The sequence below is a fragment of the Gossypium hirsutum genome, chromosome A06 (assembly GCF_007990345.1).
Source record: "Gossypium hirsutum isolate 1008001.06 chromosome A06, Gossypium_hirsutum_v2.1, whole genome shotgun sequence".
NCBI lineage: Eukaryota > Viridiplantae > Streptophyta > Magnoliopsida > Malvales > Malvaceae > Gossypium > Gossypium hirsutum.
The window spans coordinates 5,104,322-5,132,208 of NC_053429.1; the positions used below are offsets into that span (position 1 = coordinate 5,104,322).

Genomic DNA, 27,887 nt, shown 5'->3' on the forward strand with positions numbered 1-27,887 from the left:
CAAAACCCAATTGTTCGAAGACGTAAATCTTTCCTTCTGCAGCAAAAACCAGGGGAAAAGCCTGAGGGAACAACATAGAAGTAGTTTTCTCCACCCATGTTCAAGGTCCTTCCAATCTAATCGAAAAACATCGTTTACATCATCATAACCACCAAAAGTAGCATCAGTTTTGCTTATTCCCCCAAGAACGTAAACGTGGTTACCCGAGCGCTCTTCAAAAAACAGTTAAATTTTTGTTCAAACTGGATCCAAATTATATATGTTAAACTCGGGCTCGACCCAAATTTTTTTAAAGCTACATATACCAAATCAAACTATGTATTTGACTTGGACCTGTTATTATGAAATGCAACTAATATGATTTGGTCTGGTTATAACTCAACAGCTTTGTATTATGCTAGACAATAGCTGGTGGCTTTATAACTGTATACTCAATAGAGACTCAAGTACCAAACAATATTAAAAACGCCAAAAGTACCTAAAATTACTCAAGTAACAAGTTTACCAACCTAGTTACATACCTTAAGACTCAACATACAAAATAGTAACAAAATGACTTTCGAGTTGAGCTGGAGAAAATGGATGCTTGACCATGTATTTACTAAAGCTCCCATCCGATACCTACGCACAAAAATAAATATAACTGTACGCTTAGTAATATATACTCAATAGTACTAACATAATTTAAATTCAATTATAAACATAATAAAATTGAATAAACAAATAAGTAAGAAGATTAAATATATTATTAACATGCATGAAATTAATTAATATCAACATGCATGAAATTAAATCTTTAACATAGTCTAATTTCTAGCGACTTGTTTTAAGAAATCGAATTTCTCAATTTCAATTGAAGTAATTTGCTTCAATTTGATCCTCAATTGCAATTCTAATCTCACCTAAGCTAATCCAAAGTTCTAGTTACTACTCTCTAACCCGTATTTCTCTTACCTAGATTTTCTAAACTCATATTTTCTTTTCTTCCTCTTAATCACGTGATTTTTTTTATTCTTTTCTTTTTCCTACTTCTAGTCCAGACTTTGAGGTGTGATAGTTTCTAAATATATTTAAAGAGAAAACCAACTTGCTTACCTTTCATATATTTTCGGAAATAATTGATTTCGAAAAAACTGGGTGCCTATATCAAAACAATAAAATAACAATATTCATTTAATATGAATTAAAAAAACAATTTTGCAATGATAATATAATTTTTCTATATTCCTTACCTGCTTTTATTGCCTATTGCATAATTGATTAGACCTTCAAATAGATGAAGATACAGTTTTGGCAGTAGCGTACTCAACTCACTCTCAATGTTAATGATGCTAATCTATAAAATAAACAATTTAAGTATAAGTTAATAACAAAAGTAAATAGAATATCATAATAAAAAATATTGAAATCTTACTTCTACTGTTATTTGTCGTTGTAATGAAGGTAAACATTAGAGCAGTACTGTACTACAGAGGACAAGGAATTAGTTGGGTAATGAGATTCTGGATGCTCTAATACAGATTTAAGCACCGGATCACATTTCACCACCGACATCCATTTATATGAATATTTCTTTCGCAAGAGAAATAGGCATCTATCAATAAAACCCTGCATAATCTCTCCACGCTTCATCATGTGATCCAGATTTATAATAAAATGGAACTTATCAACAGGTCTCCAAAATAAAGGCACATCCAGTAGAAACACGGGACTCATCTATTTCCTGTCCATTTGGACATAGTCAAATAAGAAAACAAAAAAATTATAAAATTAATGAAGTAGAACATATGAGTTATTGAACTTTAAAATAAATATATGAAACATAACTTACAAGTTTTGAGATTTGAGCTAGTTAAGAAACAATGATAATTCATTCGGCATATTGAAATTCTCATAATTTCGGATAATAGATCCAAATGGCATATTGACGATGTAGTTCATCAAATATTTCAACTCATCAATATCACCTTCTATTGGTTGGTCAGATGCATTCAAATTGGGTAAAAACTTTACCCCCCACTGAAATTAGTGATGAATATAGGCTTCGTCGGATCTTGCGTGTAAATGCTCTTATTACTTTTAGCCCGAAACAAGCAATATCCTTTAAGATCTTAATGAAATCCTCACTAATATAGTTGAACCATTCATGCTGATTTAGATCACTACTTTCCCACACCTCCATCTTTTCTCTAAAATATGTTACAATATTTTTAGAATATTCTAGTCCAACCAGCCATTCATCTTGATACCGTACAAGATGATGGCAACTTAATATCCAGTTATCGTGATGCTCCACTAAATGTGTGTATAGCTCCAAAGCTTTCTCTTCGTCTTTAAACGGCAAGAAAGTGGAGCTAATTTCTTTTCCTGAAATCTTTAGCACTCCATAATACACACCAGCATCCTCTTTCATATTCTCACAATATGGTTCCGACATAACTGTTGCAAACCAAAAATAAAAATTAAACTAATAAAGGAGACAATCTTATGCTAATACTACTAAAACAGAATATATTGTAAACAGAAGAGGAATTGAAAATTTTGAGCAAAAAACCAAAAAGAAAATTTGATTTACTGGCAACTTCAAGGACAAGTAGCATTGAATATAGAAGGGATTGAAAAAAACATACCTGGAATTGGATGAGATTGACCAGCGGCAGGACGGAGACAGTTGAAGGTTGGAGCGGAGAAGGAGACGAAAGTAGTGAGCGGAACAACGAAACCTAGGAATTTTTGGTGAAAATAGAAACTGATCATTAAAAATATTTAATCCCGGGCTAAAAAATGCTTACATAAGAGTTTAGTAGAACAATTTATAACACTAGAACGCATTTCCCAGGATTAAGTTATGAGATAACAATATAGAATTCGCCGTACCACTGCACAGTCACGTTCCTGCTAACACAATTCGAACAATTTTTCGGCTTCTTAAACATAATTCAGGATCACATTAGATTGAGTATCCCCACTATAGATAATCTCAATACAGTACACATGTATACAGTTCGCAGAACACAATTCTAGCAGTAAAACAGAAAGAAAAACTTAAACACCCTCGTAATTCCTCCTTTTTGGCCGACCATCTCTATCTCACCACCATTCAGCCATGGCAATTGACTTTCGATAATGAGAAGAGGCTCCGTTTAATCTCCGTTTAAGGCCAATCCCGAAGGTCTCGGTGCTCACCACCCCAAAGCCACTCTTTGCTTCGATTTTAGCTAATACTACTAAAGCAGAATATATTGTAAACAGAAGAGGAATTGAAAATTTTAAGCAAAAACCCAAAAAGAAAATTTGATTTACTTGCAACTTCAAGGACAAGTAGCATTGAATATAGAAGGGATTGAAAAAAACATACCTGGATTTGGATGAGATTGACCAGCGGCAGGACGAAGACAGTTGAAGGTTGGAGCGGAGAAGGAGACGAAAGTAGTGAGCGGAACAACGAAACCTAGGAATTTTTGGTGAAAATAGAAACTGATCATTAAAAATATTTAATCCCGGGCTAAAAAATGCTTACATAAGAGTTTAGTAGAACAATTTATAACACTAGAACGCATTTCCCAGGATTAAGTTATGAGATAACATTATAGAATTCCCCGTACCACTGCACAGTCACGTTCCTGCTAACACAATTCGAACAATTTTTCGGCTTCTTAAACATAATTCAGAATCACATTAGATTGAGTATCCCCACTATAGATAATCTCAATACAGTACACTTGTATACAGTTCACAGAACACAATTCTGGCAGTAAAACAGAAAGAAAAACTTAAACACCCTCGTAATTCCTCCTTTTTGGCCGACCATCTCTATCTCACCACCATTCAGCCACGGTAATTGACTTCCGGTGATGAGAAGAGGCTCCGTTTAATCTCCGTTTAAGGCCAAGCCCGAAGGTCTCGGTGCTCACCACCCCAAAGCCACTCTTTGCTTCGATTTTAGCTAATACTACTAAAGCAGAATATATTGTAAACAGAAGCGGAATTGAAAATTTTGAGCAAAAACCCAAAAAGAAAATTTGATTTACTGGCAACCTCAAGGACAAGTAGCATTGAATATAGAAGGGATTGAAAAAAACATACCTGGATTTGGATGAGATTGACCAGCGACAGGACGGAGACAGTTGAAGGTTGGAGCGGAGAAGGAAACAAAAGTAGTGAGCGGAACAACGAAACCTAGGAATTTTTGGTGAAAATAGAAACTGATCATTAAAAATATTTAATCCCGGGCTAAAAAATGCTTACATAAGAGTTTAGTAGAACAATTTATAACACTAGAACGCATTTCCCAGGATTAGGTTATGAGATAACAATATAGAATTCCCCGTACCACTGCACAGTCACGTTCCTGCTAACACAATTCGAACAATTTTTCGGCTTCTTAAACATAATTCAGGATCACATTAGATTGAGTATCCCCACTATAGATAATCTCAATACAGTACACATGTATACAGTTCACAGAACATAATTCTAGCAGTAAAACAGAAAGAAAAACTTAAACACCCTCGTAATTCCTCCTTTTGGCCGACCATCTCTATCTCACCACCATTCAGCCACGGCAATTGACTTCCGGTGATGAGAAGAAGCTCCGTTTAATCTCCGTTTAAGGCCAAGCCCGAAGGTCTCGGTGCTCACCACCCCAAAGCCACTCTTTGCTTCGATTTTAGCTAAGACTACTAAAGCAGAATATATTGTAAACAGAAGAGGAATTGAAAATTTTGAGCAAAAACCCAAAAAGAAAATTTGATTTACTGGCAACTTCAAGGACAAGTAGCATTGAATATAGAAGGGATTGAAAAAAGCATACCTGGATTTGGATGAGATTGACCAACGGCAGGACGGAGACAGTTGAAGGTTGGAGCGGAGAAGGAGACGAAAGTAGTGAGCGGAACAACGAAACCTAGGAATTTTTGGTGAAAATAGAAACTGATCATTAAAAATATTTAATCCCGGGCTAAAAAATGCTTACATAAGAGTTTAGTAGAACAATTTATAACACTAGAACGCATTTCCCAGGATTAAGTTATGAGATAACAATATAGAATTCCCCGTACCAATGCACAGTCACGTTCCTGCTAACACAATTCGAACAATTTTTCGGCTTCTTAAACATAATTCAGGATCACATTAGATTGAGTATCCCCACTATAGATAATCTCAATACAGTACACATGTATACAGTTCACAGAACACAATTCTAGCAGTAAAACAGAAAGAAAAACTTAAACACCCTCGTAATTCCTCCTTTTTGGCCGACCATCTCTATCTCACCACCATTCAGCCACGGCAATTGACTTCCGGTGATGAGAAGAGGCTCCGTTTAATCTCCGTTTAAGGCCAAGCCCGAAGGTCTCGGTGCTCACCACCCCAAAGCCACTCTTTGCTTCGATTTTAGCTAATACTACTAAAGCAGAATATATTGTAAACAGAAGAGGAATTGAAAATTTTGAGCAAAAACCCAAAAAGAAAATTTGATTTACTGGCAACTTCAAGGACAAGTAGCATTGAATATAGAAGGGATTGAAAAAAACATACCTGGATTTGGATGAGATTGACCAGCGGCAGGACGGAGACAGTTGAAGGTTGGAGCGGAGAAGGAGACGAAAGTAGTGAGCGGAACAACGAAACCTAGGAATTTTTGGTGAAAATAGAAACTGATCATTAAAAATATTTAATCCCGGGCTAAAAAATGCTTACATAAGAGTTTAGTAGAACAATTTATAACACTAGAACGCATTTCCCAGGATTAAGTTATGAGATAACAATATAGAATTCCCCGTACCACTGCACAGTCACATTCCTGCTAACACAATTCGAACAATTTTTCGGCTTCTTAAACATAATTCAGGATCACATTAGATTGAGTATCCCCACTATAGATAATCTCAATACAGTACACATGTATACAGTTCACAGAACACAATTCTAGCAGTAAAACAGAAAGAAAAACTTAAACACCCTCGTAATTCCTCCTTTTTGGCCGACCATCTCTATCTCACCACCATTCAGCCACGGCAATTGACTTCCGGTGATGAGAAGAGGCTCCGTTTAATCTCCGTTTAAGGCCAAGCCCGAAGGTCTCGGTGCTCACCACCCCAAAGCCACTCTTTGCTTCGATTTTAGCCAAGGAAATGGGTTCCGACGGCTCAAATAAGAGGTAATCTCCTATTTCTCTTTTTTATTTTCGAAACTTAAAAGCAAAATAAAAAAAAAACAGAAATCGAAAAAGATAAAAATGCAACCTTTTTAAAAAAAATGCTTCTGTTTGTATTGTTCTTCTCTATTCAGATTTCTAACCTCGTTACATTCGTTATATTCGGTCTTTTATAGCCTAAAAGAAAAGGAAAAAATACAATTTGTTTTTTTTTCTCTTTGCTTTGCTATCGTTTGTCCTTTCGTTGTGCAGGTACGGAGGTTTTTTTCTGGCATCTGGTGGCGTACGGGAGCGGCGGTAAGGAGGTGCGCTGGAGAGGAAGAGTATGCCCACTATAGATAATCCTCAGACCAAGTTTGAACAAAAATTTAGCCTTTTGTTTTTTTTGCCAGGTCGAGTTGGGCTAGGCTGGACTTATATAACAGTCCAGAAATTTTGTTACAACTATCGCATAATCATTTCTAGTGCAGATTAAGTTAAATTCGAATTCTTTCAAACTCATTTGAGTTAAATTTGGGTAGAAAAGTAACGTTACGCTTTGAGTAAAGTCAAGTTCAATCAAATAACATGTTATATTTTATTTAAATTTGACCAACGAATAAATTTAATGTTTCAAGATTGGAGTGAAATGATTAAATGTAAAGGTGAGCAAAATTCGATTCGATTCGAAAAACTCCATAAAAATTTAAAGTTTTAGTAGAACAATTCAAGTTAATCAAGTTATTTAGATCAACTCGAATAAAATAAATGAAATTTTTTAGTTTAACTCGGATGTGAATTACACAATTCGAGTTATCCAAAAATTCGACTAAGAAAATGCAAAACTACGTCGTTTTGATAAATGTTTACATTTTTTAAAGTTAAAAGTCAAAACCATTAAATTAAAAGACAAAACTATTTCATTTTGATAAATGTTTATCTACTAACTTAAATGGTAAAATCATTATATTGTTTATGTAGTTAAATAATCATATACTTTGTCTACTAGTTAAATAATTGGTCTATATAAACACAACATTGAGCATAAATAATAGGATTTGTTAACTCGACTCGACTTGACTCAAAATTTTTTGACTCGACTCGACTGAATACTCACCCCTAGTTGAATGAACTCTAATAAAATGCAATAGAAGTTTATGCCTAATAAAATTAAATTTGTTAGTTTGGTATCCTATACACTCCAATTGAAATTGCTTTTAAAAGAAAATGTTTTAAAATTGTTGAGGCACTTGTAAGAGCAACGACACCAAGTATTTACAATTATGTCGATAACTACCCAAGGTTTTATAAGTTGTCGTGTTTGAAGTTAGCAATTTTTTAAAACAGTATAGTTGGGCCATGAATTAGTTGATATTATGGACATGTATTAGTTCATATTTGAAGATTGCTATTATGAAGCAACAAATTTTTAAAAATTGGATTTATTTAAATCAAGCAAATTAGATCTACTGTTTCGCGAAGATTAATTTGAATGGCTTCAAAACATATCTTAGAGATTTTTTATTTAAATCAACCAAAAAATATTTTTATAACACTTAATTAAATCAAATAATTAATCTATATGCAATAAATTAATATGGGAAGTCACTAAATTAAAAAATAGATAACAGCTACTTACCCATTTGAAGTTGTGAGAAGACCATTGCAATTGAGTTCCAGTGTAATGCCCCTAACCCGTATCCGTCGCTAGAACAGGGTTTGGAGTATTACCAGTAAATACAGAACATTTACAGAATAATCATGTCATTTACTATTCATTTAACGAGAACAATCATAACATCCCTTGATTGGACCCTCGAAGCCCAATACAAACATTAGAAGCGGGTCGGGACCAAATCTGAAACTCAAAGAATTTTTTGCAAAATTTTAAAATTTTTCTTATGAACAATACCCACATGCCTGTGTGGTCAGGCCGTGTGGCTAGTGACACGCCCATGTCTAGCCCGTGTGATGCGAGAGATAAGTCACACGGTCGTGTTGCTAGGTCACATGACCATGTTGTTGGTCACATGCCGTGTCGCTAGCCTGTGTAACTCTCTGACTTGTAAATATTAAGGTGCAATTTTCACATAGCCAGGCTACACGTCAATTTCTTTTTCAAAAATTAGGTGCAGACTTCATACGACCATGACACGGAAAACCATGACACATGCCCATATTCAAGGCCGTGTCATCCATACGGCTGAGACACACGCCCGTGTCTCTGCTCGTGTGCTCAATTTTGAGCATTCTGTTTTGCAAATTTGAAATACAGAGGACACACAGCCAGATAACATGCCCATGTATTGTGTCTACCCGTGTAGAAAAATAAGGCCATTCCTAGCCTCATTTCTCACCCAAAACTTGTCATTTTTCCTGCACCAATATTTACAAGTAGAATCCAACCAATTCAAACATAATTTTAATTAATATACATCAAACAAATTGTTTCATCATCTCATATATCCACACTTATAAGCTTACCTTATATAGTTTGCATCATTGATTGTCATGTTGAACTTACTTAACATGTGATATTTATCATATTAAGAACTCACAGCATACCAAAAACAACTATTACTAGCCATCCCAATGGCTAGTTTATATTCATCATTTACAATTTAGACCATATAACCTATACATGCCATTATACCAAAATCAAGTTTATCATTTATACCAAAATCAAAGGGTGGATAGTGTGATGATTTCCTCCGACCAATCTCCAACCTTCGCGAGCCTTAGAGCACTATAAAATAGGGAAAATAAAACCTAGTAAGCATTTCATGCTTAGTAAGCTCGTATAACAAGAATTATACTTACCATTTATATTCAACATATTAACCATACATTTCATGTTTTTCAACAACTTGGCAATTTGCCTAATCACATACACTCAACCAAATAAGTTAGTTTCAAACACCAATATGCATAGATGAGCTCATCATGCCACATTCACAATCCATTTCATCTTTTCCATGTCACTTATTTACTGTTTCCATTGAATTATCGACTTTCCGATGGATATTTCCAATTGTACAGATGAGGTGCACAATTTCATTATCCGTTAATTCATATCCAGTAGTACCTTTTAGGTACACTCTCGAGCCACATATTATATAGTAGAATTACCATCCAGGCTAAATTCTAACTGTAACACATATACTCTAAAGGCTTTGTCGGATTACCAGTCCAGGCTAAATCCTTGTATGACAATGAATTCCCTATAGAGTCCAATTTGGATTACCAATCCAGGCTAAATCCTCAGTCAATTAGGATTACAAGTCCAGGCTAAGTCCTAATTGAAACACATATTCTTGAGAGCCCATTTCAGAGGATTACCCGACCAAGCTAAATACTTTTAAATGATGAGAGCAATAGATTACCTGTCCGAGTTAAATCTTTTCTGCAACTCATGCAGGATCTCATTTCACATCAAGAATCATGTATCCATCGGGATTCTGTATTCAAACGGATTATAACCCTTTTTCAATCATTTTACAATCTCTTACATATTTCTTATCATTCCATATTCATGCTTCATGTACATATAATTCACATATCAAGTCATATACAATTCAACAATCAAACCAACACATTTTCATGCTTATTTAAGTTATACGAACTTACCTTGATAATTGTTCGTATCTACTAATCCGAAACTTTCTCTTTCCCTCGATCTTTCTCTTTATTTGGTACTTCTGGATCTATATAAATTAATTTAATCATCAATTCCATACATTTCACATTCAATTGAATCCAATTCACATTTTAGGCAAAAGTATCATTTTTCCGTTAAACTTTTAATTAATTCCAATAGGCTCGGAAAATAAAGTTCATGCAATTTACTCCTTATTCCAAGCCTAATCAAAATTCTAATATAACTTTTACAGCACATGTAACATCCCGAAATAGGGCCTAAACAGAATAGTGGTTGCGAAACCACAAATTCGAGATAGAAAAAATTATTTTATTATTATTTTGAGGTTCATGGTATGATTGCATGATTGTGTAAAAATTTCGTGATGAAATTCTATGCATAAAGTGCTTAAGTTGAGGTTAGGGACTAAATCGAATAATTTGCAAAACTTGCATTCTAGAAGTTTTTAGTATGAAATTACTTTGGAATATTAATTAGGAGGGTTTAAATAACAATTTGACCAATTTTAAGTTCATGGACAAAAATTAGGACATGGAAGGAATTTTTGAAAGTTTAGTAAGGAGGGGTAATTTGGTCATTTAGATATTAAATGAATTAAAAAGGGAAAAATAACACAAAAATGGTCATCTTCTCAATTAGTTTCTGCCGATTTTTGCTCTCCTCCATAGCTGGGGTTTCTTCAACTTTCAAGCTTCATAGTAAGTGATTCCAAGCCCCGTTTTTAATGATCTTTACGTTTTTGGAGTCCCGGTAACTTGATTAAGCTTATTCTAGCAATAATTCAACCTAGGGTTCATATTTGGAAAAATACCCATGGCTGAAATTTGTGTATTTTGGTGTTTTATGATAGAATATGAGGTTTTAAATTATGTTAAACAACTTATGCTACTCGGTTTTAAGTGAAAACGAGTAAAATGGCTTAAATTAGAAAAAAAAATACCAATAGTCATAAGTATATGTTAGAGTGTGATTTTGATATTGCCATAGAAGGGAAAAATGATCAGCATGTCATAAAACATAAGAAAATAGGATGAAGTTTAATTTACGAGCCTTGGGGAAAAAGTGCAAATATGTGAAAGTTTAGGGGTAAAAATATAATTTTGCAAAAGTTTGGGTCAAGGACTGTTTTAATAAATGTGAATATTAAATAAGTTAAATTTGCTATTATAGATCAAGAAGAATGAAATTCTGGAGTAGATCGGGGAAAAGAAAAAGTAAAGGACTAAATTGTAAAGTTTAGTCACATTTTGTATCAAGGTAAGTTACAGTAAATAAATGCAATATTCTTTTATTTTACATTATTATTGTCAATTTCCAGCATTTATATATTTATGTTATGAAAATATTTAAAGTTGAATTTAAGGTGAAGTGACAGAGGAAAAGTGTTAGAAAGCCCCGGTTGAACCTTAGGAATGTTAGGATATTAGGGTTGACAGGACAGAACAGAAATGAGCCATGTAAGTCCATATTATATATGGCATTGGAGACAGGAATAATTCATGTAAGTCCATGTCAAAGACATGGCATTGGCAGGATATTGATAGACAGGAACGACCCTAGTATCCTTAGTATTTCGAGTGGTTCAACGGGTCAGGATACGAGTTAAATTACAGTGAATTAACAGCAAAGGAAAAGTATATTATACTTATGAAAAAGGAAAGGTCAGGTAAGAAAGAAGGTAAGGGAATAAAGAAGAAGATAGAAATTGAGAAGTAAAGAAATTTATGGTGTTAGATGATATTATGCATAATTATCCATTATGTTGAATGTTGTGATTTATTTGCTTGTAAGCTTACTAAGCCTAGTGCTTAATCTCTTTATTTTCTTCTTCTTATAGTACTTATCTAGTCACTCGGGGATCGAAGGAAACGTTGGAGGCCAATCACACTATCAAAGAAATAACTCGATATAACTAGACGTTTTGTTTTGGATATGGCATGTATAGAAACTTAGCTACTTTTGGTATAATATGAATAATGAATGATGTGTAAATACTTGCTAGTGATTAGCTAATAAAATAGCCGATGATATACATGTTTATTAATATGTATAATTGAATGATGATTATCACATGAAAATTATGAAAAATGTGAAAGTAACCTAAAAACAAATTCAAGTAATAGAAATGACGTAACTTTGAAAAATCACTAAAAATTGTAGAAATATAGTTTTAAGATGAATAATATATTAAATTAAATATTATTATGTATATTTTCTTATGGAATAAGCAAAATAGGTAAAGATATTATATTTTATGAGATATTTGAGTTTTAGTGAAACAGGGTCAGAGCGATTTTTGGATCCCCTATTTCAACTTTGGAAATTCACCATAAATTGTAAAAAACTAATTAGAAGGTTTAATTTATATGGTTAGAATCCTTGTTGAATCTAGTTTTGAGAGAAACAAACGGCTTAGTCATATGAATTTTGTACAGGAATAAAAATTGTTTGTAGTAAGAAGAGGTCACTGCAGTTGAGTTTTGAAACAGGGGAAACTTTAACTAATAAACTGTACTAATTGGACAAGTCAAAAATTCTAGAAAAAAATTAGTAGATAGATATATTAGTCTAGTTTCAGGAAAAATTTATGGATCTTAATTTTGAATTTTGAAACTCAAGAAATGAATTTTTAAGCAACCATGACGCAGAAAAACAGTTTACTCCAAAAATTAAAATAAGTGGTTTAGAGTTGTTTAAAAGGTAAGATAAGTTTAGTAACACCTCAAGCCTGACTCCGGTGACGGTTTCGAGCGTGGGGGTGTTACAGCACACATATTTAATAAAATACAGAATTTTTCCATGAATTTCATCACTTATCAATTTAGTCTCTAAACATGTTTCCATAAAAAAAATCACTTTGGAAAAGTTGTTTATCTATCAACAACCTTTCAATTTCTACCATAAAATTTTTCTACCATAAACTTTCAATTTTCAGCATATTCATCCATGGAAAATTTTCTATACTTTAATTTCTTTTCAAATTAAACCCCAAAATAGAGAAATTAGACTTTCTCAATTCCAAAAATATGAAAATTACAAAAACCGAGACTAGAAACTTACCAATTCAAGCTTGAAAAGTTTCTTTTCTCTCTCCTAGGGTTTCCATGTATTTTTTATGAAGAATATGATATAAAATGATATTAATTTCATTTTAATCATTTATCAACTTTTAATTATTTTTATTTCCAATTTAGTCCTTGCCCTTTTTCTAATTTTCCATGGATGATTCACCAAAAATATCTATATAGTTTTCATCAATGGTCTAATTGCCACACAAGGACGTTACATTTTGAATTTCATAGCTATTTGATCCTTATAGCCACTAGAATTCAACTTTAACATTTTATGCAATTTAGTCTTTTTTGCAATTAGACACATAATCAATAAAATTTTCCTATCAAAATTTTCATGTAATCTTCTTATCATATTACCAATCATTTCATGAAATTAAAATAATTTTATTTTTTGGACTCGGATTTGTGGTCCCGAAACTACTATTCTAATTTTACTAAAATTGGGCTGTTACATCTAGCACACTAGGCTGGGCTAATTCCTAGATTGCTACAACTAAGTGGATATAAAGCTTTTAATAAAATCCTCAAAATTGTTTCTAAAAAATTTAATGGTTTTCTAATTGTGACATGGGAAGCAACACCAGAACATGGGGAGTTCATCTCACATTTATGTTTCTATTCTGTTATAAAGTTTTAATGAGTGTGATTATGGGTAAGGAAATGTAGTTGCCTCCGGCTATCAGACTCATTGAGCTAAATACTACATATGATGGTGAGGGGTGGGGCTAGAATAGTTGGAGTCTGGGTTGATTTTATACGTGGTATTAATATTATATATAACCATTTAAAAATATTTGGTTAGATAAACCTCAATTTATACTAAATTTGTCCATATCAATATATAATTAACACAAATTTGCCGCAAGGCATTTGCCATGGTGGATCACTTGAATACTTCACAGCAGATAACAACCAGCTGACTAGGCCAATCCCTCAAGGGTTAAAATTTTGCACTAGCTCGAAGAGAGTCTGCCTTGAAAAAAACTGACTTAGAGGGAATATATATAAATATTTAGGTGTTTACCCGAACCTAAAATTCATTGACTTGACAATGAATTTCAAGGTGTAATTCTGCCCATTGGAGGTTGTGCAAAAGTTGACATCTTTGCTTTATCTTGGTTTGAATGGGAACAAACTTTCTGGTAATGTACCCTTGGAACTAGGTCTTATGTCCAAGCTTTTGTATCTAGACTTGTCTGCAAACCAATTGAGCAAGTCCATCCTTGAAACTTTCAGGTTAAAATAATCGGCAAAATATCTCTACTAGTACTTGTATTTTATGAAAATTGCGGATTTAGTTCCAATACTGTAAATTGGGTTGGGTTTATAAATTATACTAAATTAGGTTTATAGTGGGTAGGGCTTAGGAGTGCTGGGGTAAGCCGCTGGTTAGGGATTAGGTGGGCAGTAGGCTAAGCATAATACATATAATATATGATATTAGTTATTAAGTTCGATTAATTTGGTTAATTGCTCGCTTTCGAGCCAAATTAACCAATACTGTATTTTATGAAAATTGCGGATTTAGTTCCAATACTGTAAATTGGGTTGGGTTTATAAATTATACTAAATTAGGTTTATAGTGGGTAGGACTTAGGAGTGCTGGGGTAAGCCGCTGGTTAGGGATTAGGTGGGCAGTAGGCTAAGCATAATACATATAATATATGATATTAGTTATTAAGTTCGATTAATTTGGTTAATTGCTCGCTTTCGAGCCAAATTAACCAATAACTGAACTTTTAAAAAATTATTAACCAACATCTAATCGAATTAAATTAGTAAACTGACCGATTAATTTTAACTGAAATTTAAATACCCCTAAATCACTTACTCTAATATGAAGATCTTTAAAATTTTTTTTCTATAAATGTATTTGTTTCAATAGAATATATATTTAAAATGGTATAAAAAAAGTATGAATTTGTCAAATTCATATATACCTTAGGAACCCAAATCAACTAGTTATTAGGAATCCAACAAATTCTTGTTTTTAAGAAATAATCACTCAATCTGTATATATGTTATATTTTGTATATATGTTATCACTCAATCTGTATATATATATATTTTTAAATTCAAATCCAAAATTTAAAACTAAGTTCCCAAATCCTACATAAATTGGATAGTAAAATAATTCCAAATATAACATTCATGATTATATCTAAATCCAGCGATTTGTTAAATGCTTATTTAATAGAAAATTCAAATTTCTTAAATTATTTAGGGCTAATATGCAAAATTACGTGAAATTTAAAATTTACCACTATACATTACTTTCATCAATATTTTAAAATTTTAAAAGTTATTATAGGGCTATAACAATTTTCTATTTTAGAGGTTTGACCCCCTGCCAACCCCTGGATTCGTCTCTGCGAACCCCTGGATTCGTCTCTGACCACGAAAGTTTAATTTAATTTTCAAATGCATTTATTTAATTTAAAAAATAAAAATTCAAACCATGTAATGAGTGTTATTTGAAGGGCAAGAGAGATAGCCTTAAGAGAACTGAATAAAGTGCAAAATCACAATACTGTATGGTTTTAACTTTGTTAATATTTCGGTTTCCAAAAAGAAAACACCCAATTACATGAACAACTTCAAAGTTTTAACCAAAATAATTGATCGCGTCTTCAAAGTCTCTCTTCACCATCAACATGGGTCTCGACTCAACTCCATGCACCAACACGTTTCAGCTGAGGCCTAAAAGGGAGAGAACAAATATCTGAGATTAAGAATATAATTTTATATCATTGCAGCGAAAATTGAAGGCTCAATGGACAAAAACCAAAAATTGAACCCCTAGACGTTAGAATTATAATAAATTAAACCCTTTTATCATTAAAGTTATCCATCAAAGTTACAAAGCCAAAAATGCCATTTTTTTTGCTGGTTGATTTCACCACATGGCAAAAACTAGCATTTAATGTATAAAACATTAAAAAAATCAACAAACATTTATAAAAAGTCATAGAAAATCGTATATACACATATCTATCAGCAGACCACATCAACAGGCACCAAATGAGCTATAAAAATCAACATTGTTAATAATAATAAAAGCTTCCATGACCTTTTACAACAATGAAAAGTGAGTAAGATTATTATTATTATTATAGCTCACAACTACCAACAAAACAAACACATCAGAGAAACGATCTCCATAATCTATTAATGGTTTTTCAGATATACATCTGCAGTATGCAGCATTCGTCTTCCTATGTAATTCATTCCATTTTCATTTTTGACTTCTTACGTGTTGGAGCTTCATCAATCAAGCACGCAAGAACAAAATCAAAGAAACGAGGAAAAAACAATACAGATATAATTATCACTCCCAAACCTTTTCACATTCCAAGAAAACATACTATTCATATGATATACAAAACCGGAAATAGGATGGCAAAATATTTAACAAGAATTTCCAAATAAACATTTTTGTCCCCTACTAATTACTTTTTCTCTGTTTCAAATTCTCTAGTTGTAGGACTAAGTAATTCCCATTTATTAGAGTTATATTCTTAAGTAATATTTTGTCCACTCTCTTACAGATTTCAACGAGCTAATAGCTCACTTAGTAATCATATTCACTATCTCAAATCAAATTCAGCCTATTGAATAAATCTATCCTCACTTAGGGTGTGTTTGGACATAATATGTCTATTTTAGACATAATATTATAAAGTAACAAATATGTATTTAAATAATGTTTAAATTAGTTAATATTATGATATTTTAGTAATAATATAAAATAATTTATTATAACTTATTGTTAAAAAATTAATATATAATATTAATTTTAAATATTTCTATATAATTAATATTAATTATTTATTAAATTTAATTAGAATATATAAACTATATTAAAATATTATTTGTAATTAAATATTGATAGAATTGTATTATTTTAAAAATTATTTTTTTATTTTTAATTAATGTTTTTAACACATTTGTATTATTTTATTTTAAAATATACTATGAATATATAATTCATATTAGATATTAACATAATATAGAAAACATAAACCTAACAAATTAAAATATTACATATATTTGGATTAAAGTTTCAAAAATGGATAATATTTATATACCAAATATAAATACTAAAAATTTTACAATAGCATCAATTTAAAGTGAATTCATTAAACTAGAAGCTATAGCATCTCTTGTTAATTCCATTTCAAAATCACTTGAATTGTTTGATTCACCGTCATCACCATCATCATCGTCGTCGTCATCATCATCACTTTCTCGACCATGCGCTTTTTCACCTTTCTTTTTTGCTCTATATTTGTGTTTAATAATAGGAAAGATAAAGATGGGAGCTCTTTAGACTTCAAATGATTTAAAAATAATATTCTTGCAGGATATCAAGACTAAACCATGGCCAGCTAGTCAAAAATCATGAAATTGCAGCACCACTGCTCATTGTCAAACAAACAAATCAAACGTATTTGAATTCCACAATGGTTAAGAATATACCTTTTTCCTCGTGTTCATAAACTGCAAAAACAAAAAAGAGGCACCTAAATTAATAGTGTACATTAGTTGACTTGTAAAATGAAGTTTTCCTTTGTTATTTTTAGTGCCATCATAACACTTACAAAAGCAATATCTTAGACACAGAGCACTAAAAATACACATCTAACCATTCCAGAAACCACAGTTTAACATTCAGGAGGTTATATTTGTATGCAGTCTAATCTCATGTCTCATTATAAACGCTTTTATGGATCATTACTGCTATATGATGGACACTGATAAAAGTTGGTAAGTGGTAAGAATTAGCAGTAATACAAAGCAAACAACCTAATGTGAACCATTTACTAGCTTAATTCCATCCTTACTTAGCTTAATCTTACAACATTTACTAGCAATTTCAAGGTCAAAGCAGATTTGGTCAAAAGCATTTTATCAATTTTCCTTTTAAGTTACAATTAGCATTGAAGCTGACAAGTAACACCTTCCGATTTAGTTAACTCAATACTCCCCTTAAATCCATACAATTAAACCATGATTTCAACCATTAATACGAAGAAATATACACATTAACAATTAAATATGAGGCATAAACTTTATCATATTAAAAATAAATCGAAAGAAAAGCAAAACAAAACTTCACCCACATCGTCAATCAACCCTACACTGCACCCTCGTCCTCCCCTTTTCTATTCAAAAAAGTGCCAAGGCAGTGACTTGTCGAGTAGCTAATAATAAAACAGAGCACAACAAAAAATAGCCAACATACTAGAGAAGAGTTCCAATACCAGTACCAAGACCATAACAGTGCAAAAGAAACTCGGGCTCTCAAATCAGAATGAAAAGGATGAGCTGCTGAGCAAGGGAGCGAAGGCAGAAGAAAGGTTTACAGAGAAGAAATATGCAGATCCCTTCGAGAAAGAACAAACGGATGGGAAATCCAACAAGTTGGTGAATAATAAAAACAAAATCACGCCCAATTTATTAAGGTGCCGACTCAAAAATCACAATCCCAACAACTTAAAAAAGATCATACAGCTGGGTGCCACGTGTTAGAAAACAAAAATATGGGTAAATGAAATCACCAGGAAATCGTGCCCTCCAGACCCCAGCAGTGCAGAAAATAAAAACAAAAGCATAATGAACAATTAGAAAAAGAAGAGAAGAAAAAGATAAACTCACCGGTGGAGAAGAGAAGAGGAACAAAGAACCAAACCAAAATGGGTAAAAGCAAAAGAGAAAAGCTGAAAGAAATGTGAAAAAATTAGAGTATATTTCATAATTATTTCATAAAATCAAACAATCAGAAAATAAAAACTAAAGCATAATGAAAAATTAGAAAAAGAAGAGAAGAAAAAGATAGTACCAGTGGAGAAGAGAAGATACAGAGAACAATTTCAGACAAAGAATTGGGAAAGTTCTACCGTGAAGGAGATAGGTTAAAACGGTAAAATACCAACCCAAATGAACTTCAGGCTTGGAAAAGCTAAAATAAATGGCTTTTTCATCTGTAAAAAAGGCCTTAAATTAAGTTAAAAAAGTTGCCAAACTGATAGTTGTTCTTCATTGCTTTTCAGATAAAAGCACTTTTTTGGGAAAAAGTTCATCCCAAAAGCAATGAAGAACAAGGCCTTAGTAATAGTTATATTTTCTGCATTTTCATCTTGCTTCTTATCATATGCATGTTGCAAAAATTTCTGTTCAGGAAGATGAGGAAACCTTGTAAACCATTAAAACAATATGTTGCACGAAGACAGAAAGGAAGACTAAAAGGAACAAGTGCGGTGATGAAGGTTGTACGTTCCCAAGACCAGTTAAATCATGATGGTCATACCAATCGTACAGAATTTCTTGAGAGCCAAACCTTCATCTCTGGGACAACTGTATAGCCTCTTCGAGTGAAGTTAAAAGGGCTGGGAATTTATTAGGAAAGCACTAATATGAAAGTAACACCAATCATGAGTAGTGGGAGAGACGGAGGTTATCAAAACTAATTTGGGGGGGATCGATGTCATGTAGAAGTTACAACCTAAGTAATAGTTTGGTCATAGGTAGGCCTGCTCACAAGTCGAGCCTAGACAGGATACTAACACCTTTCACGTTTGGCTAGGCCCCTGACCCAGCACAAAATATGGGCAATATCATTCGACTAGACCCAACCCTAATTACAAAAAGGGAGCCATTCTTGGCCCAACACAACCCACCCAAATTCTTTTTCTAATTTTATTTAAGTGGCAGTCAAGCTTTACTTTGTTTACTTATTGTTCAAGGTTATCATAGTCCTTATCAATATTGACATTTTTACTGTGGTATCCATCACCGACAAAAGGACATCATTTTACTAAATCTTCACTTGCCTATAGGTAATAACCTCGCTCTGATATTTTAGGCAGAAACATTGTCATAGTCTACCAACTTCCTAAGTAGGAATTTAAGCCTTTGTTTAGATCAGGATATTTTATTTTCTTGTTGGAACAAAAAACTAGAAGCAACTATTGGGGCCTGGGGGTAAGGCAAGACAGAACTTGAGTTCTAGTTCTCTAAAGGTGCTAGGAGCCTCGTACCCATTTAAAACAACAAATAGAGTAGACATTTTCACACAATGCAAATCCAATGCTTGATTCGTCTACTCCGTACCTTGGCATTACTCAAGTTTTATACAGGAAGTTCCAGGCTCACTATCAACTTCTTAGCGACAAGAAGAGCAAACAAAATGTAATGACAAGCAGTATTGGCAAATGAAAAATCCGTCAATTCACAAGGATGGGAATAATTAAGATATGGTAGTGATCTGAAGGGGGCACTAACCTTCATTTAGAGCAATCCAAATGTAATGGCAAGCAGCATTGGCAAATGAATAATTATCATGTAGTATTGATATGAAGGGGGCTCTAACCTTCATTCAGAACAACCATATACTAGAAATATCTTCGCGATATGAAACAGTGGTCGCAAATTGATGCTCTGCAGCTGCATGAATGCCTCCCTGCTCGTTGCACCAAATATTAAATCTTATGTACTCAAAATGCTCATGGAAAAGGTTGACCCAACCCAAAATAAGCTTGCCATTGCCCAACCGATACAGAGTGCCATTCGGTGGTGGATTCACTGAAAATTCTGATGACCATTTGACGGGCAAATGTTTCTTATCAAGCAAATTATACGCCTCCAAAGAACGGAACTTACCAGAATAATTATAAATGACAGTATACAGGACATCGTCCACGATTGTCGCTGAGTCAGACCAGTAACAAAATTTTTGTTCGAGGCAAATCCATGATTTACGATCATAGTAATAAGCGTAAAGAGTATCATTGGCATTGTAGTGCACCAAAATCCGAGATCGAGAAGAATCTAGAACAGGAACACATAGATCGATAGCTTTCGGAGGGGGCGACAATGGTTCCCAAATATCCCCACTTATATCGTAAACCTCGCCAAAAGATTCAGAACCCATACCTTCGAAGACGTAAATCTTTCCTTCAGCAGTAAGAACCAGGGGAAAAGCCCGAGGGAACAACATAGAAGTATTTTTCTCCACCCACGTTCAAGGTCCTTCAAATCTAATTGGAAAACATCGTTTACTTCATCATAACCACGAAGACTAGCATCATTTTCGCGTATTCCCCCAATAACGTAAACGTGGTTGCCACAGGCAACGACAGTGGAACCTGAAGGAGCATCAGGTGGCATCGCCCTAATAAAGACTTTATTGCTTATCAGATCAATAAAGTGCAAACCGAGCGCTGTTTTACCATCGGTACCTGGGGATTTCTCAACGAGGGCCCTGATCAGTTCATCTGGCTCTCGCCCATCAAAGTAACTGGAGGAATCACTAGTATCGCCGCTCATGGTTCACCCTTAGCTTCGCCTTTCCAGATCCAAAATCGTTTTTAGTTTTAGGGTTTCTAGCTTCGGGTTATTTCCTTCTTGTTTTTTTTTTTGTTTTTTTAATTTGGTTTGGGTTTAATAGTCATAGACAAAAAAAGATTTAACACCATGTTTGGTTTGATGTATTGGCATAGCCAATACACCCCTAATCGGTGGGCCCCACCTAATCCCTTTCTAATCTGCCGTTTGGTTCAATGCATTACTAATCCCCCTCTAATCCGTTACTTTCCTAATCCCCGAAATTCTCTGTTTTTCAATCCCTGCCTTCTCCTCAGTTTACAGCCGTTTTACATCTCACACCCTAATTTGCCCTCCCAACTTGAAATCCATCTCTAGCCTCTCCCTCCCAACATCAAAGAGAACCTGCGAGCAAATTCACCTCCACCCTCCACCGTCTCAGGTCTCCGGCCCATTGTTTCGGTTAGTTCTTCTTCACTGTATCTTTCCATCCCCATGTTTGGTTTGGTTCAAAGCCTATTCAAAGCCTAGATTTCGCAAAGTAGTAGTAAAGCCAGTAGCTTTCATATAAATGATTCTTTTCTCTGCTTGGCTAAATGCAGTATTATTCGAACTCGTGATTTTAGAAGGGTTTTCTATTAAAAGTTTAAGAATCTATGGATGGGGTTTTCTTGCTGAGCCAAAGAAAAAAGAATTGGGATTTTTTGTTTTTCAATATTTCTTTAATAGCTTAATGCAGTATCTTTGGCTATCAATTTATTCCAAGAAATGGGATTTTTATATTCACTTTCTTCTTTCTGTCCAGATGGTCTTTGTGAATTTCTATTTATTTATTTATTTTGGTTATTTTTGTGAGAACTTTGCTATCATTATTACACTGCTCTGTTGAGGTTTACTGGTTTTGCTTTTGTTTCGACCCCCGGCCGATCGGGTATTTCACTTTCCTGCACCACATCACACAGCATTGTACTGGTATGCTTAGATATGCCAAGAGTGTTAAGTCCTGGTATTTGTTGAACATTGGCTGGAGTGACCATTGATCCTACTTGGTTGGATGTAATTCCTGGAATGTTGAGCCCTGAAATATATTGCAAAGATAAAGTTTCAAAGAAAACAAAGAACTAAAGAACACACCACCATCTTTAGTATCATTAAGTACCAAACCTAAGCTCGATTAGATTCTTCTAAGAATTGTTAGTTTATGAGGGGTGAGAAATCTAGTTCGAAAGCATGTCTATTTATAGATTCTAGCCACACTGCAGGTCCATTATCATTTTCATTCTTTAATTCCATTTTTAAAAATGGAAACAGATGAAAGATTCGCCAAGGCTGTAATGAATTACTGTTTTCTAAAGAAATGTGAATGACTCATTCTTCGATCACTATGTCCCATTATACATTGCAATGGAACTGGTCTTCTTTGTTCTCTAAATACTCTATTGACTTAAAAAAATCCAATTATGGTGTTTCCACTTTCTAGCTTAAGTTTTTGAACTGGATTAGGGTGTCCATGTATATCTTTAGGTTGAACGGTTCATAAAACCACAAGTATTGAATCTTTCTAAGGTCCTTTCCTGCAAATACTTCTTAACTCAATCCTGCTATTTTATTTGAATTAATTAATAGATCCCAAATGTGGTTAATAAGTAGGCCTGGAAACACAATTTCTCGAATTCGTTGTTACAATAAAATAGAGGTAAATATACGTTCATACAGTCTTGCATGCATGAAAATCCTTACAGGGCAGCATCCTATCGTAAGAATGACAGTAAAATATGCAAATTCTGTATTTGAATGAAGGGATTATGTTTGAACACTGCCAAATGGCAAAACGTAGTCAACCTGGACGTGTTAACATTACTTAAATTACATTTTTATATGACCTGGAGTGATATTCTTGCTAGAGCCAAAAATGGAACTGGAAAAACTGTAGCATTTTGCATTCCTGCATTGGAAAAAATTGACCAAGATAACAATGTTATTCAAGGTTAGATTTCATCTACATTTAATTTCTTGATTGTGTGTGTTTGTGTTACCAATTCAAGCCCAATAAAATGGTAGTGGGTACTGAAAGTAGGATTCTTTGGCCATTTCAATTATTTATTGTTCTTCTAGTTGTCTGATCTGCTTGTCAATCTGATATTGGAGAAGTGTGAGTGTCATTTGTTTCATTTCTTTTAACTGATATTTGAATTATGGGCTTTGGCATGGACGGACTTAGTTGACTGACGATCAAATCTTTGTAGCAGTTCCTTAAACATGTGCATTAGGTCCTCCATTTTGTAAGTTGGTGCAACTTTTTCCATCAGTCCAAGCAGAAATTTTCACTCATCTTTCTGAAACCTTCCAAATTAAGTTCTTTGTTGACTCTTATGCTGTAATTTGAAATATGAGTTATATTAGGTGCAATGCCGAGGGATGTTTTCAACACACTACCATCGTTTAGCTGTGGACTATAGGAACAATTCCAAGGTGTGTCTGCTTTCTGTTGGATAATATATTTTTTAAACTGAAGTTTATAGCATTTATAATTGGCAAATTATATTAGGTGCAGAGAGAGTGAATGAGATATTTTGAGTTGTACAGCATCAGTTTGAAGTCTTATCTGCCAATTTGTTTAGTGAAAATTTGTAAAATGCAGGGCTCATTGCTATTTTAGTGTTGATTTTTCCTTGAATTTAGTTCATATTCTCAGATTATTGAAATGTGCATTAATCAATACCTTCTGTCATTGAGAACCTTTAGGACAAAAAGATGTAGATATATTTTGTTGTATTTATCTACATCTTTGTTTATAGAGAATCGACTGAATTGCAAAATTTTAGCATCTGCTATGATGAATGTCACCTGACTGGTAATCATTTCAGGGCTTCCTGACTCAGTACTACGAACAACTGCCAGTAAGTCTAGAGAATTTGAGGTTGTATAAGGGAAACACCGAAGCAAGGGATCTGAAGACAAGTTGCCAATGCAAAGTAGTCTTGTAGTTTTTATTCGGGAACTAATCAGCCTTACACGCTTAAAGACATGCGAGGAGGGCACTTGTATTAGGTCATTGACTCAACTTCAACAGAGGGCAAGGATGCTTCTACATCAACATTGATTGAATGAAATCCATGTAATATTTGTAATTTTTCCCAGGGTCATTCATTTTCGGATATAATTAGTGATGTGAATATCATTGTGACTAATATGCTATCTAGCATTTTGTAAAGTTTGGGTGGGCTAGAAAATTGGAAAACATATTAGTTGGTAGCTGGAAGGTTGAAATGATCTGACCGGCATTTTGTACAATGCAGTTTGAATTAAGTAATTAACAGTATTTGTGAAAATTTGGGTGATCAAGTTCAACATTGCTTAAAGGTCATAATGCTTGGCACTGGTTAAATGTATAAATTATATATTATTATTAAATTATATTTAATATTAATTATTTTAAATTATATAAATTCATATAAGAAAATTTATTATCAAGAATTTTATGAAATTATATATCATTATTAAATTATATTTAATATTAATTATTTTAAATTATATAAATTCATATAAGAAAATTTATTATCAAGAATTTTATGAAATTATATATCATTATTAAATTATATTTAATATTAATTATTTTAAATTATATAAATTCATATAAGAAAATTTATTATCAAGAATTTTATGAAATTATATATTATTATTAAATTATATTTAATAATAATTATTTTAAATTATACAAATTCATATAAGAAAATTTATTAGGTATAATTATTATAAATTTTATTAAATCATATATTTTAATTAAAATATATTTAATATTAATTATTTCAAATTATATTTTATAGTATCATATATTATGATTTGAGTAAATTCATATAAGAATATTAATTATTAAGAATTTTATTAAATTATATATTTTAATTATAATATATTTAATAATAATTATGTTTAAATATGATTAAATTATTTATTATTGATAATAATAATCTTATTAAAATTTAAATAACAATAACAATAATCATTTACCAAAACAAATTTATGCTAAGGGTATTCTAGTCATTTTAGTTTTTTCCATTATGCTATTACACCTCTATTCCATTCAACCAAACACAAGATTACTATTACGCCTCTATTCCATTACATTCAACCAAACAGTTGATTTGCTATTACACCTCTAATCCAAAACACCTCTAATCTAATACATCTCTAATCCAATACACCTCTAATCCAATACAGCGAACCAAACGCACCCTTATAGTTAAATAAATTTGTTGACAAGTTATTCAGCTATCTGTTCCAAGAAGTAAAAGGTTGATAATTTTTTTTAAAATAGTAATTTGCTTGTTTTAGTTGTAAATTTCCAAAGTAAAGTAAAGATATTGGCAATATGTGACTGTTTATATTTTAAAATTATTTACTAATTATGATTATTTTTAATGAATATAGAATAATATTATTTCGCATCAAATATTAGAGATTTGTTGAAATTTGATCAATTATTGGATCAATTGAATAAGGAGTTGATAGGTATACTAATTTGAATAAGATAAAAAATTGGTTGGCATATTGATATGAACAAGTTGAATAGAATTAAATTGATGATTAAACCAAGTTTTATAATTCTTTATTATTTACTTAATATGATGGTTTAGAGTATTAAAAAAGATGTGGAAATGTGAAGTTTAAAGTTTTGGTTCTTTTTTTTGTTTATTCAGTAAATAAAAATGTTGATTTTTTAAGTTGATAGCTTTGTATATATATATATTGCTTTGCATTTGCTTTCCGCGATAATTATATTTGTAGGTGTTTGGCTAGCCTCCAAAATCCAACATTATTTTTTATACGAGTTTCCTCTTGTGGTTTTCACTGCACTTTATCTTTATTCACATAGTTTCCCTTAATTGGTTAGATGCGTTGCATTGGACTCCCATCTTTGATAGTAGTGTTATTCCTTTCTCAAAATTTTGACAGCAACTGGTGCTTATGATAATAGTGTTTAAAAAACTGAGTTCACCTGTCATACCGATCGTTCTGGCCTCATTAGTGCTGCATCTTGTCCTTCAGGAAAGCTAGTTCAAATCGAGCACGCCTTGTCAGCAATCGAATCGGGTCAAACATCTCTTAGAATTAAAGTTATTAATGGGGTGATAATTGCTACTTAAAAGAAATTGCCTTCAATATTGGTTTATCTGTTTAGAAAATACAATGTCTAACTCCAAGTGTTGAAGTTGTTTACAGTGTTGGGCAGGTTATAGCATTTTGGATCAAATGTAACATAAAGTCTTTCTAAACTCGGACAAAACTTCAGTAAGCAAAGTAATGCATTGATTGGTTCTCTTTCCATTAAACAATCAATCCACCAAAGCTCTTTTAATTCGTTCAAATAACATTCAAGTCGCCTACTTGAGAAGGCCATAATGATTTCTTTTACAGAGATCATAACAACAACGAGAATGGAAAGGGAGTCTCAGTCTCAAAGTCTCATGTCCAATGCGTTAGAGGACATTGTCTAATATCAACCACGACATCTTCCAAGAAGAACCAACAGTCGCCTCAAAAAGCACTGTTGTCTCTAAACTGAAAAGACATTAAGTTTGGACATCGAATTGAATAGGGAGCAACAAAATGATTTGGTGAAGGATGTTATCAGGTAAATGACTGATGAAATCATTTGGGTCCATACTATTTTCACTTTTTAGAATATTGACATGTTTGTACGATTTCTCTTGATTATTATGACTGCACTTGCATCTCTTGATATAGGATAAGTTATAAATAGCCTTTGAAGTTGGATTTTGCAAGTATAACTATGGATTTCGAACATTGTCGAATCTGCACTTGTTGAGATAGTTATATTTATGTTGGTATCACTTCAGTCAAATATGTTTTCCTCTCGCGAGTTTGATTATCTGTCACGATACCTTAGATCGGAACAAAATAGTGTTATTATACGTGAGCAATCGGAAAAAGCTACTTGGAAACTGCACAATAAGAAACAACCTTCGATTTTTTGCACCACACCTCTTCAGTGATGGCGTTTTCCAAGTACAATTTATTGAAAATCAGACATTTAGTAACCTTATAAATTTCTTAAATATTGCACCAGAAGATTTCAATATGAATGAGCATTCATCTGTTGACGATGAGGTTTTTGATGAGATAGAATGTCAAAAGATGCGGAATATCCATTTAATTATTCCTCTTTTCTACAATTTCATAAAATTTTTGATACTATGAGTTTGCAACTAGGGTGGATCTTTCAGAATATATGGTCCCAGATATGATTTGATATCGATGTTATATGCTACTATTTGCTTCTCCTCACCTTCCTAAAAGACTTTAGTTTACTATCTGTGGAGTATATTACTGCTCTATTCTTGTATGCTCTATGTGTGAGTACAAATCTGACTTATATCTTTTGGGTTGTCAAGCTAATATATGATCACTATTTTTGGCTTTCTTATGGTTCGCTTGATTTAATATCACGACCTTTGGCTTTCTAACAACCTGTGGACCTACGCGCTCAGTTGATTATTAAGGTTAGTAGAGTTAAGCTCGTAACATCTGATCTTTTGAGTTAGCAGAGTTAATCTCTTAAACTTTGATCTTATTTACAAACAAATTATATCTTACAGGAAATACAGTTCGCAATATTCTGCAATATAATTATTGGCTCCTGTATCACACTATCAAACAACAAAACTCGCTT

The 27,887-nt window shown here is 32.8% G+C and overlaps 2 protein-coding genes and 1 long non-coding RNA gene across 6 annotated transcripts in view; 1 reads left to right on the top strand and 2 right to left on the bottom strand.

The window, feature by feature from the left end:
- LOC107962441 (uncharacterized) overlaps positions 1-21,292 on the bottom strand; it is a 42,556-nt gene extending 21,264 nt beyond the window's left edge. Inside the window, exon 1 of the mRNA XM_016898838.2 lies at positions 20,244-21,292. Within this exon, the coding sequence (XP_016754327.1) occupies positions 20,250-20,870 (621 nt within the window). The 5' untranslated portion in view covers positions 20,871-21,292 and the 3' untranslated portion in view covers positions 20,244-20,249. The remainder of the gene's footprint in view (positions 1-20,243) is intronic.
- On the bottom strand, positions 375-5,779 carry LOC121230353 (uncharacterized). Of its 4 annotated transcripts, XR_005928285.1 has the most exons (9): positions 5,542-5,779; positions 4,814-4,906; positions 4,087-4,179; positions 3,359-3,451; positions 2,631-2,723; positions 1,415-1,723; positions 1,233-1,336; positions 1,096-1,141; positions 375-621 (listed from the first exon to the last, which is right to left on the bottom strand). XR_005928285.1 is itself a non-coding variant. In XM_041114958.1 (6 exons), the coding sequence occupies exons 1-6, from the start codon at positions 5,666-5,668 to the stop codon at positions 1,982-1,984; spliced, it is 957 nt and encodes a 318-aa protein (XP_040970892.1). In that variant the 5' UTR covers positions 5,669-5,779; the 3' UTR covers positions 1,853-1,981. The 4 variants fall into 4 exon arrangements, 3 of the variants coding, with proteins under 3 accessions (XP_040970892.1, XP_040970894.1, XP_040970893.1); XM_041114958.1 differs by lacking the exons at positions 375-621; positions 1,096-1,141; positions 1,233-1,336; positions 1,415-1,723 and adding an exon at positions 1,853-2,439; XM_041114960.1 differs by lacking the exons at positions 375-621; positions 1,096-1,141; positions 1,233-1,336; positions 1,415-1,723; positions 4,814-4,906 and adding an exon at positions 1,853-2,439.
- A 2,307-nt stretch (positions 21,293-23,599) lies between the features above and the next one.
- On the top strand, positions 23,600-24,547 carry LOC121230355 (uncharacterized). Its single transcript, XR_005928286.1, has 2 exons — positions 23,600-23,668; positions 24,064-24,547. It is a non-coding gene; the product is annotated as an uncharacterized lncRNA (long non-coding RNA).
- The last annotated feature ends 3,340 nt before the right edge of the window (positions 24,548-27,887 follow it).